Here is a 13,649-nt window from a genome sequence, read left to right on the forward strand (position 1 = left end):
TGTGTTTATATGTGCACCTTCAGCTGGATATTCTCGTGCATCGTCTCATCACTCTGCTAGCTGACACAGGAGACTCCAAATCAGCTGAGAACCGTGTGTCTGATGCCAATCTGGCCTGCAGGAAACTGGCCGTATCTCACCCGGTGCTTCTACTCAGGTTTACTATGCAACAATTTTCTGTTCAGTTTAAACATTTGAAAAGTATTATATAATTGATTAATATTATTTTCCCTCGCACAGCCCTTGATCATGTAGAAGAAAATGATTACATTTAGATGAAAAAATATTCTTCACATGCTTAAAGAGATAGTTACCCAAAAATGCAAATTCTGTCATTGATTGCTCACCCTCATGTCGTTCCAAACCCGTAAGACATTCGTTCATCTTCGAAACACAAATGAGGATATTTTTGATGAAATCCGATGGTTCAGGGGCTCTATTGATAGCTATTTAATTAACACTTTTTGAAGGCCCCAAAGGTAGGAAAGACATCGTTAAAATACTCCATGTGACTACAGTGGTTCAGCCTTAGCGACGAGAATACTTTTTGTGCGCCAAAAATACGATTTATTTTATCATTTCTTCTTCGCGTGTTCACGAAAGACACGGGTGCTCTCATGAACGCGCGTCGGACAGTAAAATAAAAATAGTGACATTTATTAAGAAAGTAAATGGGGTTTACATACTAAAGCTGTTTGTGTTTTTCAGACACCTGTCCATGATCGCTGCACTCCTGCATGGGCGCATCCATCTGAACCTGCATGAGATCAGACAGCAGACCCATCTGACCTTCTTCAGTGATGTTCTGGCTGTCCTGGAGCTGCTGCAGCCGCTGGTTTTCCTCTCTGACCACCAGAGGGCACTGCAGGACTGTCTGCTGTCCTTTATCAAAGTACTGCAGGTACTGTATAAAGACCTCCTCTTGTAAAGTACTATGCTGCACCACAGTTATCACTTCTTCTATTTAACATGCCATTAAGTTAAAAATATGCAAATGTTCTTGGCACTATTGCAATCTCAAACTTGCTTATCTGCTAAATTAATATTAGTTTGTCATAATGAAACTGTACAAGCTTAATTGCAAAGAATCTTGTGGGAATATTTTTTCAGCATTTTTATGTTACCTTCTTGCAGAACTTCAGAAGATCATCCCGTATGCCGATCATAAACAAATTTGTGCAGTTCATACAAAAATACATAACCCATGATGCAGCATCCGCTGTGCCTTTCCTTCAGAAACACTCAGATGTGCTACAGTAAGAGCTTCTTTATTTTTTGGTTCACATCACTCTTTTTTGCATTTGGTTTGGGCATTGTTTGCATTTTATCTATTCCGATTCCCATTCTGATTATCGATTCTGATTTTTAGGTAAACAAAATTAAGTCATAATTTGAATTATCAAATATATTTATTCTGTCTTTTTTGCAAGCTGCATCTGAATGCCATGAACAAAAATCAGCAGCCTAAAACAACGGTCCTTAAAGTGGGGTCCGCAGACCTGAAACGTGCTGCAACTTCTATTCCAAAGTGATTTATATAGCCTAATGCATTTAACGTCAAATAAGCTAAAAGTAGTCTATATACTTAAATACTAGTCGTATTTCCCATGTTTGTGCTACAAGTAGCTGTACACGGAGTGCGTCACAAAAATGTACCGAAACTCACTTTCACAGAGACTGCGACGACAGAAGCGCATCCTGATTGTTTTGTTGTTATTTTGAATGAACACAAAAACAGACCCTTTAAAGATTTACTCTGATCTGTATGACCATAAATTACAGGATATTGCAAGTTGTTTCAGCTGCTGCAAGGAAAAAAATCCAAGTGATCACACCAGTGACACACACACACACACACACACACACACACACACACACACACACACACACACACACACACTGGACATCAAAGCCTATGTATCCTCATCGAACTAAAACTGCTGTCAACCATTCATAGACAAAGTTATTCGACTCACAAATGTTAATTGTGTGTTGTGTAATATGAAGGCTGCATAGGTCAGCGTGACCACCGCCTTACGTCCCACTGGTGTCATTTCAAAACTATTTTTGCGCTTATGAAGGATGCTGATTATGTGGATATTGGGACACGAGTGAAGCATTGTTTATAACAATAAAAAACAGTTTAGTATCCAAATACATGGAATCCAATATATGGAAACATTTGGATTCATGCCGAATGAGAGAGGAGCCCAACGCCAGTTTCAGTGTCGCTTTAAATTAATTTGTTTAGGCTTTAAAATAGTTATATAATAGTAAGGAATGCCACCAGTAGCGACTCCTGACCATAAATTTAGGCTAGGTAGATTCTGGGTCTTAGCGCTAATTTGATAAACATTTTGTAAGCTTTATATTCTAATCACTGAACATTTGACACATTTTTGGCAGATATCTAACATCCTTCCATTATTCTGGCTGAAGGTGGCGCATGGAATGCTATCTTAGTGTTGCCTTGATGTAGTTTTTATTTAGCCTAGAAATCTAGACGCACCCTAGTGGCAGCAAAAATTATTCTGCAGCCAGGGTAGTCTAGCAACTCTCCGTTGACTTTAGAGCTGGAAAAACCTAAAAATTAGGCGGGCGGGCTGAACATAATGACGACAGAGTTGCGACGGTTCCCTGCCACTTGAAAACAAAGAATGGCGGCTGCTGCTGGCGAACAGTGGTCTTTGGAATCGGCTTTGGCCGCGACTCTGGAGGACTTGGAGTTAAGTTTTTCTTTGAGAAAAGAGCATAGAACGGCTCTTAAAGGTGCTATATGGAGTTTTTCTACTAAAATGGTTTTGCTATTACCTCTGAAAGCAAGTATTCCTATTTCTATGTGAAGTCTCCGGGTCGGATTTGCCGCGAAATCCAGTGACGTGACTGAGACCTGCATGCGCGCGAGCGTCTCGCCTCTCGGCTCGTCTACTGACTTTGCACTCAACAGCGACGACACTGCAACTTTATGACATGGAGTCTGCTAATACTAGGAAACGACCAGCACAACACAGACTCCAACACAAACTCCACATAATAATAAAAAACAAAAGAAAGCACGCGCACGAGCACTCGCTTGTAAACGTATTGGTTGCAATCTGAAACATCACCGCTAGATGCCGCTGAAAACTCCATACAGCACCTTTAAGTCATTCTTAAAAAAGTAAGAAGTGTTCAGAGTTTTGCCGGACCGGATCTTTGCCGCTCTGACTACGTCACCTTCTCCGTTGCTCTGGTTGGTTGTAGTGCTATCCTATTGCGTGCAGAGGGATTTTGAAAGGCAATCGTTTATCCCGCCCCTCGGATTGAGCCATCCCAATAGTGAGTTGTCAGACCTAACATCTTGATGTCTGGCTTGCCAGGCTAGTTTTTATTACCCTCCGAATGTTATTTTAGAATTTTACAAGTTGTCGAAGAATTTTGGTGAGGAAAAAAAAGTCATTTCTATTCTCATAACAAACATAAAAAAACACAACAAAACTATATAAAGGCTATTCACATGAGCACATTTAAACTTTTATTAATCTGATACGAAGAATAGATATAGTTACTGACCTGATGCAGATTAATATAAACATAGCTAAAGCGGATTAATATCGTCTTGGTCTGAAACAAGGTTGATGTAAGGTAACATAAACATAAGCGGGGCGGGTAGTGAGGGGAACTTAAATGTTTTTAATGTTTGTAAACATTTTGTTAGTACTGGTATTTTACATTAATGTTGAATATAATAGCCTTATATATTGCCTAATTTATCAAAATGTTTCTCTCAGCAACGATGTGACATACTCGGGTGCAACTTATTTTCCAAAAGGTCAATTATAAAGTTGTGCTGTATTTTAAAAAAGTGTTTTTACAGGGGACCATTTGCACCAATAAAGGCCAATTCACACCACACAGACAAACACCAACAAATAAGTTGGCAGTTGGATTTAGAATTTTATGAAACATATGTGTGGACACTTAGTTATTTGGTTTTAATGATGTTATAATTATGGAAAATGTTCTACCCTTTAAAGCCTGGAACACACCAAGCCGACGGTCGGCCGTCGGGCAGTTTTTGTGCGTCGGCCGACTAAGTTTTCTCAGTGTGTTCCACACCGTTGGCTGAAATTGGTCCTCGTCGGCTTTGTTTCGGCCGATTTGACATGTTAAATCGGCGTCGGGCCGTCGGTGAAAGAGGGAACTCTGATTGACTGTTCTGCTTACTGAACGAGTCAGTGTACGTGAATAATAGCAAAACAGCGATCAAAGTCAAAACGGTACAGATAGAAGGCTGTTCTAATGTTACGTCATCTTACCTGAATGATCCTTGGTGAATATTTCAATATCAACATGAGCGGAGTGGAATAAAGAAAGTGTTTAGCAGGATTGATATTGAAACGGTAAGCACGCATTGCTTTGTTTACGGTTGGTGTATCTGCAGCGCCGGTTTCCTTTTTTGAATGACGAATATAGACGAATAAATCTGCAGAAATAGACAGTTGTCACATTTACACGCAGGCGCAGAACGCGCATTCTAGCTGACAGTCGGCTGTAGTTCTCTCGGTGTGTTCAAGTGCAGCTTTTTACCCGACGCGAGGCGACAACACAGTCGGCTTTCATCAGCGCTAGTTCGTCGACGTCGGCTTGCTGTGTTCCAGGCTTAAGGGGTCCCAGGCTTGAAGAACAGTTATGCAAGGAAATTTTGCTTATGTTTTTCACAAAAATACAACAGACTGAACAAAGTTCAGGAACAGAAATTGAAATTAGTGTAATCAATTGTAAAATAACACTGCTTAGTTTTCTTTTTTTATAAATAAAATATAGATGAATCCTTAATAAAGCTAAAAAAGTTGTTCAGTCAAGATTTATTTTGTTCTTTAATTAACATTAAGGACACAGACGACAGCAGGGCTATTATGCTGCTGCCACTTTAATACATAGTGCACAGATCCAATATACTGAAACACATGCGCTTTCTTTCTCAACTGTTTGCGTTCACTTTTGGGGTTTTCAGCTTTGGCCCCAAGGTCCACTTTCCTGCAGAGTTTAGCTCTAATCAAACACACCTGAACAAGCTGATCAAGTTCTTCAGGATTACTAGAAAGCTACAGGCAGTTGAGTTTGATCAGGGATGGAGCTAAACTCTGCCGGAAAGTGGATCTCGAGGGCCAGAGTTGAGAACCCCTGACTCGAGACAAAACATGCTGTGTTTACAAGGATATTTTGGAATAATTTAGTGTGTATTTGTCTAAGCGCAAGAAGACATGAAAGAGAACTCAATTTAGTATTCACGCTCTATATTCTGTGCGCTCACCGTAAACAATGCAAATTTACTTTCTTTTTGTAACTTAGTTGTCTTGATTTAAAGAGTTCCCTTGTGTTTTTCTCTCTCTCTCAGGGGACTATCCACTGAGAATCCAGACCTGGTGCAGCTGAAATCTTTGCTCGCCGGACTGACTCTGCCTGTGAAGTCTGGTTCCTCTGAGAGCGCTGCTGAGGACAGAGACGGTAGGGACTCCAACACCTCACATCACAGGAGACAGAGTAACATGCGAGATGATCTTCACGAAGCCTGTCTCTCACTCTTTGTATTTCAGCAGAGGATTCGTCCTCAGGCTCCCTCGCTTTGGTCAACATCTCAGCCTCCATTCCTCTGACTGCTGCCGACATGACTAAATGCCTGAAGAAGATCTCCAAAGGAGAAGCAATTGAGGGTGAGAGAAATAAAACTGTTTCCGACTGCTTCCTGATATACTGTTCTTTAGTGTGCTCCCTTGAGGTAGATAGGTCCACTGTAAATCAGTGCAGGTTCTTCATATTTTCAGAAAAATGTTGTGGCATATATTAAATAAAAAAATTGTTTAAATATTTTTTTTTAATTAAAAGTAAATGTGTTAAAGTGTGCAGAGAGGACTACACTAATATTGTACTAATATTGTTTTGCATACAAAACTTTTTTCTTTTGTTCTAGATGTGTTTGACGGGTTGACTGAAGTGGATGAGAAATCCAAAAGAAATCCAGAAATCATTCAGTATTTTGTTGTAAGTACATTGCACAATTGTACACAACATTGCAAAATGGACAAACATGAGCAAGATTTAACAAGTACAACCAACTTGTCATGTATTATCAGAATGATCTTCAGAGGTTGATGAGTTCCCCTGAGGAAGTGTGCCGCAACATGGCGTTCAGTCTAGCCCTGCGGTGCATCCAGAACATCCCCAGGTGAGATGCCTGCAGGGAAGAATGTTACGTATATTAAATCTAAATGTCATGTGCAAATACACTCATCATTATCTTTGTTAACTCTAGTATGGCTGCTGAATTCCTGCCAACTTTCATGTACTGTCTGGGCAGCGGCAACTTTGATGTAGTGCAGACGGCCCTGAGGAACCTGCCTGAATATGTGCTGCTCTGTCAAGGTACACAAATAGATGATGACCTTATTCATTAACCACTATAATTGTTTTTTGTTGTTGTTATAATAATTAGAATTTTTTTGCATTCGTTAAATTAATTTTGCAGGTTCAAAACGATTTAAGCTCTATTGGCAGCATTTGTCACATGTTGTTGATTACCTTGACAAATTTTTAACTCACCCCTCAGTTATTGACATATACATTATTTAAAAACACTTATAGGGGAAGTCTTAAAGGGATAGTTCACTTTGAAATTAAATTTTGTTATGTTTTAGCTTACCTGAAGTGCATCCAAGATGTAGGTGTCTTTGTCTTGTTTCAATTTTGATATTTTTAGGTCAAACCGTTCTTGTCTGTCAGTCATATAATGCAGGTATATAGGTCTCCAAAAGCATGCAGAGATGTCTCTAATAGCATGCAGAGAAAAGTCCAAATAAAAAAATTCCTCATCTTAAGTGCACATTGATGCCCTAAGCTCGCGCGAACTCATCCGGGAGTGTTGAGTTTTCACTCATTCCCAATTTGCCTTCTATCTTGACACACTACTCGCTTCATTGTTCAGGTCAATCAAAGGCATACGTTGAGCCATACAGCCAATCACACGCGTTTCTGCTGAGTTTAAAAATGCAACGTCCAATCAAAGGCGGTTAGATTAGTTTCCGGGGAAGAAATCCGGTGTAAACAGATCACTTGGACGTGGTTGTGTAAAAGAGATAAAAACGATATAAATACTGTTCGTTTTATCACACAAACCGCTTGTTTCGTGTCTTAGGCCATCAATGTGCACTTACGATGGGGAATTTTTTAATTTGGACTTTTGGACACATTATTATTAATTAATTTGGACAATTTCATTTCAAAGTGAACTATCCCTTTAAGGCACGTTCAAACCAAGAATGACAACTTATAAAGGTAGTGGTAACTATAGTAGCATCCACTCCAACAGACTTATGTTTATTATAAGCACATGCTTCGGTTTTGTCTACCGCTTAAAATGCTTAAGCTCTTTAAAGCAGGAAGGATTCTGATTGGCTGTTAACGTTTTTATCGTTCATCAGCTGAAAAAAAAAAAACTCATTCTTAAAGTGATTCCAACGATATCGTTCCCCTGTGGAGTTATCGTTACAGTTTTGATGTGGACTGCTATTCTTTTATATTTAGAAGCATTTTTTTTTTTAGATTAACAGTTTTTATTGAATCTCAAGCTTTCCAGAATGCAACACAACACATCACAATACAATACATCTGGAACAACATTTTTGCTCCAATAACCCTCAACTTATTTTGGTAAATGTGTGATAATGGACTGCATGCCATGGATGTTGTTTGTAGTGCTCAACTTTAATTTTAAGGAAATATCTTTGTTTTGTGTTTCCCAGAACATGCTGATATTCTTCTCCATAAGGCATTTTTAGTTGGCATCTACGGTCAGATTGACACCAGTTCCATGATAGCAGAATCCATGAAGGTCTTACGCATGGAGGCAACGACATAGATGTCACTTTAAACATGTTAGTACACTTTAAGTCAGAAGTGTCATGCACTGTTGATTCTGTTCATACATAGCATTCCACGCTCAAATGTCTTGAAAAGCCTCAAATGAAAAGTATTTTAGTAATATTCATGTCTGCTGGGAGTAAAGCCTGTCATAATTAGTTTTGTCTTCTGCTTTGAATAATAAAACAATGAGTTGTAGAAATGGTCCCAAAATTGTTTTTAGTTTTGTTTTACTTCGTTTCCCTCTCTCTTTCTCTCTTTTTTAACACTTTAGGATTGGTGGTTTGTAAAATAACTCTTTTCATAGCAGAATAGGGGAAGGCTGTGATCTTTCTCCTTTGCATGATTGCAAATGAGTGAGTCTGTGCTTTTTGCCCCCCCTCCTTCACATTTGATCCCTGACAGATCGCAGCTATGCTGTGAATGCTGTGATGGAAAGTCTATTTGCCATGAAAGTGCAAGTTGTTCTTGTCCAGTGTCACAGATTTCATCTATATGGAGACGAGAAGAGAGAACAGCGCGCCGGCATGTCGGTGAGAGCCGATCTCAGCCACGGCTAAATTAACCGTGGCGGTAATTGTTCAATCACACAGGCCGAAGATCCCTGTCTGAAGAGTGCATGAGGGCAGGCTCTTCAGAGCCCGGGCTGAGAGTGAGTGTGCGGGTGTCTGGTTACACTGGGGTCTGTGGAAGCGGGTTATCTGTGTTTTGAAGAGGACGATCGGTGGACATGCCCGCACTGGCGGCTGGAGGACTGACAGGCTCTCAGCGAGCGCGGCAAAGTCCGCCTGATGAAAGGTGCTCCTTCCTGTGTTCAGTTTCATGCTCTCTGCTCTGCTTTTAACATGTCATATAAGTGGAATTTGTGAATCTTCATCTCTTCTGTGTTTTTAACTCTGCCTGGTATTTTCCACAAATAGGGTACAGGACGGTTCCCCCCCTCCCACGCCCACTTAAGAACGGTGTACACTTACAGCTAAATTAGTTACACTAGAGTTTAGCATGTACAGGAGGATTATTAGTATTAACAGACAAACATTTGCCTAACTTATACAGGCTTTCTGGGTCTTAAAAAGGTCTTAGTCTTAATTCACTCATACTCAAATTAAGGCCTTAAAAGGGTCTTAAATTAGAGCACAACGTCTTACATTTGTAAGGTCATGGCATTAAATGTTGCATACATGTGTTTTCTGATACAAATATCTAAAACTATTGAAATCAATATGCATTTACTTGAGATGCACATGTAAAACGAAGTCTTGAAGAACTGAACAAAATGAAGTGTATTTATGCTTAACCCTTGTGCATTGTTCAAATTTCCATCCTTTCGTTATGTTCGTGGCTGAAAACAGCCACTACTTTAAACTGCTGTAAAAATTGATCAGATAAATATTTTTTTGCCATTTTTTTTGCATAAATCTATTAATCAACCTCAGTCCTGTTCAAAACTACTAAATGTTTTTTAAAAAATCAAGATTTTAACTCTTTAATTGCCAAATTCATAAATTATGTAACTGATTTGGGAGGGAAAAAAACACAAAATTACTTATTTTCAATATAAAATGTGATTGTGGACTGGATTTTTTTTTACCTTTTATCACAGTCTTGGACATGTCAAAGATTAGAAACAACATTGGTTTTGATGCATTGATAGTTTTTGTGCAGCATCAGATTTTAACTTTTTCTCCCTCATTTACTGTTCGTGGCTGTTTTTGCCCCATTGACTTCCATTATAACCACATTTTTTGATTGCAAAGCCATGACACCATAAAATCATGTATTTTTGATTGTTGGTGGTTTTCCCTGTTGGGAAGAGGTAAAATTTGTAATTTTTACTGTTGATAACCAGGTGGCACAATTAACCCTTTATATAGGCCTGTGCAAAAAAAAGCTTAGTTTCTGGCTTTTACATGGAGTTATATGGAGTATAATAGCATAATAAAGTGTGTGTGTGTGTGTGTGTGTGTGTGTGTGTGTGTGTGTGTGTGTGTGTGTGTGTGTGTGTGTGTGTGTGTGTGTGTGTGTGTGTGTGTGTGTGTGTGTGTGTGTGTGTGTGTGTGTGTGTGTGTGTGTGTGTGAGAGAACTTGATGCGTCTGAGAAAATCAAAATATGCACCTCAGCTCTCAGAACTACATGGAGTAAACAAAAACAAAGTAAGTGTATTTATGCACCTGCTGCCTTTTGATAATGAGAAATGCAGACTAAACAAAAACTAAGCAAGTGGATTTGAACACTTGCATGCAAGCCTGCTGGTCATTTGATGGTGAGAAGAGCAGCAAGCAACATGAGAAAGGGCTTGACTTGTAGTGAAGTTTTAGAGATGATCATGCAGCCTGACCCCTCCAGCGAGCGGCAGGATGTATTGTCTTCTCCCTCTGACACCACAGACTCAGGAGAGGCAGACCATTATTTGGATGTGGCACCCTCATCATCCTCTCTAGCTTCCACTGAAGGCGAGGAGGATTCGGAAGATCCTGGGTCTGGGTGGATTGTGAGAAACGGTGAAGTGTGGTTTTCCACCAACGCGGAGACAACTCCCTTTCTTCAGCCTGCCAGAGGCGTGACTTCATGGCCGACGCGCTATGCCATCGCAAGGGTCCAGAACATTGATTCTGTGTTCAATCTGTTTTTTACGGGCGCCGCACAATGAGAAACTGGACCGGGGTGGACTCCACAGATCTCCGTGCATACATGGGGCTACTGATTTTGGCCGGCGTCTACAGGTCCAGAGGGGAGTCCACACGTTGCCTGTGGGATGATCACAGTGGTCGTGCGATTTTTAGAGCCACCATGTCCCTCTCAAGATTCAAGAAATCACCAGAGCTCTGCGTTTTGGAGGTTGGTCATGCTGACAATGAGGTCAATCATCTCGTCGGCCATGAAGTCATGCCTCTGGCAGGCTGAAGAAAGGGAGTTGTCTCCGCGTTGGTGGAAAACCACACTTCGCCGTTTCTCCCAATCCACCCAGACCCAGGATCCTCCGAATCCTCCTCGCCTTCAGTGGAAGCTAGAGAGGATGATGAGAGTGCCACATCCAAATCAGGATCTGCCTCTCCTGAGTCTGTGGTGTCAGAGGGAGAAGACAATACATCCTGCCGCTCGCTGGAGGGGTCAGGCTGCATAATCATCTCTAAAACTTCACTGCAAGTCAAGCCCTTTCTCATGTTGCTTGCTGCTCTTCTCACCATCAAATGACCAGCAGGCTTGCATGCAAGTGTTCAAATCCACTTGCTTAGTTTTTGTTTAGTCTGCATTTCTCACCATCAAAAGGTAGATGCATAAATACACTTACTTGGTTTTTGTTTACTCCATGTAGTTCTGAGAGCTGAGGTGCATATTTTGATTTTCTCAGACGCATCAAGGTGAGTTCTCTCTCACTCACACACACACACACACACACACACACACACACACACACACACACACACACACACACACACACACACACACACACACACACACACACTTTATTATGCTATTATACTCCATATAACTCCATGTAAAAGCCAGAAACTAAGCTTTTTTTTGCACAGGCCTATATAAAGGGTTAATGGTGCCACCTGGTTATCAACAGTAAAATTTTTAATTTTTACCTCTTCCCAACAGGGAAAACCACCAACAATCAAAAATGCATGATTTTATGGTGTCATGGCTTTGCAATCAAAAAATGTGGTTATAATGGAAGTCAATGGGGCAAAAACAGCCACGAACAGTAAATGAGGGAGAAAAAGTTAAAATCTGATGCTGCACAAAAACTATCAATGCATCAAAACCAATGTTGTTTCTAATCTTTGACATGTCCAAGACTGTGATAAAAGGTAAAAAAAAATCCAGTCCACAATCACATTTTATATTGAAAATAAGTAATTTTGTGTTTTTTCCCCTCCCAAATCAGTTACATAATTTATGAATTTGGCAATTAAAGAGTTAAAATCTTGATTTTTTTAAAAACATTTAGTAGTTTTGAACAGGACTGAGGTTGATTAATAGATTTTTGCAAAAAAAATGGCAAAAAAATATTTATCTGATCAATTTTTACAGCAGTTTAAAGTAGTGGCTGTTTTCAGCCACGAACATAACGAAAGGGTAGTGAATTTGCCCAGAGTGTACTGTTAAGTTTTTGAAAATTTTCAAAGCATTTTCCTAAAATATGTGTAAAAATAAGCTTTGTCACCAAAAATCATTCCATTTGCTGAAACACGGAAAAAGTTATGGCCAAAATAAGACTCAAAAATACCCCATAGTGGCTGAAAACAGCCACAACAGCACATAAGGGTTAAAACAAGATCAAGTATCTGAGTTCTGAAAACTTTGAGTTCATTTATCTGAGCCCATTGGTCGATATTTGTTCTTGTTTTAATCAAATACTCACTTTAGTTTGGCCAATTTCTCAGACTTCATATTTGATGTAATTATGTATCAAGTAAATGTACGATTTAAGAGTGAGGAACAACATCACTTTTTTTGCAGTGCGATCAGAAGGTACAGTAAAAGTTATTTCCATAATCTAGTGGTTAAGAGTAGATTCAAGTTACTTTTTTGTAAAAATAATTACAAAGTTACTGATATCTGTTGGAAGTCTTATTTTCAAGCTGTGAAATGCTGTTAATACAACTCGTGTTTTTTCTCTTTCCTGTAGACACCCTGCTGTTAAAGCACAAGTGGAAATTTGTAGAGAAAATGTGACATTAATAAATGCTAAAATGCTAAATAACTACATTTATGCAGTTTAATAATTTAATAATGACAGACAAATGAAATATAAAATAATGTCTTACAATAGATATATCTGAATTGCTAAGTACTATTGTGAAATATTATTGGGTTACACTTTATTTCAATAGTCCACTTTAGAAATTCTACTGACTATAAGAAACTTTTCAACTACATGTCAACTAACTGTCATTAGAGTATTAGTAGAGTATTTTGTGTTAAAAAAAATCAGGATTATTTGATGAATAGAAAGTTCACAAGAACAGCATTTGTTCAATATAGAAATATTTGTTCAAAATAAAAATCAGTATTTACTCTCACTTTTGACCATTTAGATATGAATACTTGATAAATAAAAGTATTAATTTCTTTAAAAAAATCTTACTGACCTTTTTGATTTTTGACCTATAGTGTATAACTACCCTTAACTAATAAGTACAGGACATTTAATAAGGGTCTTACCCTAAGGGTCTCACTTTAAATTTGCATTAAAAGTTTAAAATGATTACAAAGTTAAATGAAATACATGTCCGCAAGTCAACAAAGTAGTTAACAAATTGTCATAACCTTTCATTTAACAAATAAAAAGCATAGATCACTTTTACCTGATTACTTTTTTCAACCTTAAAACATTTTTAAGCATATAAGCTTATCAATTACAAACCATAATTTGATCTGAACCCATCTAATTCTACCGGGTAAAAGCTTATTTTAGGCAGTTTTGTTTTGACTTTTGTTTTGTTTTAAATTGCAAACCTTATTGAAGACAAATAGAAACAAGGTTGAAACATTTAATAAAGGATAAGCACCTCCTTTCATTGACTTGAAATAAATGTTTTTTTACACTAATCATACAAAGTGCCATCCCTCTGATTTGTTGTGCCAAAGAAAATTGCTGCCGTTCATCTTAACCTTCACATTCTGCGATAAATTAGACAAGAAAAAAACCCTGCTGTCAGTTAATTGTCAGAACACTTGTTCAAATTTGTACTTTTTTGATTTGTGCGTAAAGGGTAGATGTCATAATTGTCTTTTC

At 38.7% G+C, this 13,649-nt stretch overlaps 1 protein-coding gene across 5 annotated transcripts in view; it reads left to right on the top strand.

Moving 5' to 3' along the window:
- ints1 (integrator complex subunit 1) overlaps window positions 1-8,109 on the top strand; it is a 35,091-nt gene extending 26,982 nt beyond the window's left edge. For 3 of the 5 annotated variants that reach the window (XM_079636445.1, XM_079636448.1, XM_079636446.1), the window contains exons 41-49: window positions 24-157; window positions 709-901; window positions 1,135-1,256; window positions 5,381-5,490; window positions 5,580-5,696; window positions 5,954-6,024; window positions 6,117-6,208; window positions 6,296-6,405; window positions 7,782-8,109. In XM_079636445.1, coding sequence (XP_079492571.1) covers window positions 24-157; window positions 709-901; window positions 1,135-1,256; window positions 5,381-5,490; window positions 5,580-5,696; window positions 5,954-6,024; window positions 6,117-6,208; window positions 6,296-6,405; window positions 7,782-7,897 — 1,065 coding nt within the window. In that variant the 3' untranslated portion in view covers window positions 7,898-8,109. The remainder of the gene's footprint in view (window positions 1-23; window positions 158-708; window positions 902-1,134; window positions 1,257-5,380; window positions 5,491-5,579; window positions 5,697-5,953; window positions 6,025-6,116; window positions 6,209-6,295; window positions 6,406-7,781) is intronic. The other 2 variants (XM_079636447.1, XM_079636449.1) reach the window with 1 other exon arrangement.
- Window positions 8,110-13,649: the final 5,540 nt, after the last annotated feature.

Source organism: Phoxinus phoxinus (genome assembly GCF_949152265.1).
Source record: "Phoxinus phoxinus genome assembly, chromosome: 1".
Lineage (NCBI taxonomy): Eukaryota > Metazoa > Chordata > Actinopteri > Cypriniformes > Leuciscidae > Phoxinus > Phoxinus phoxinus.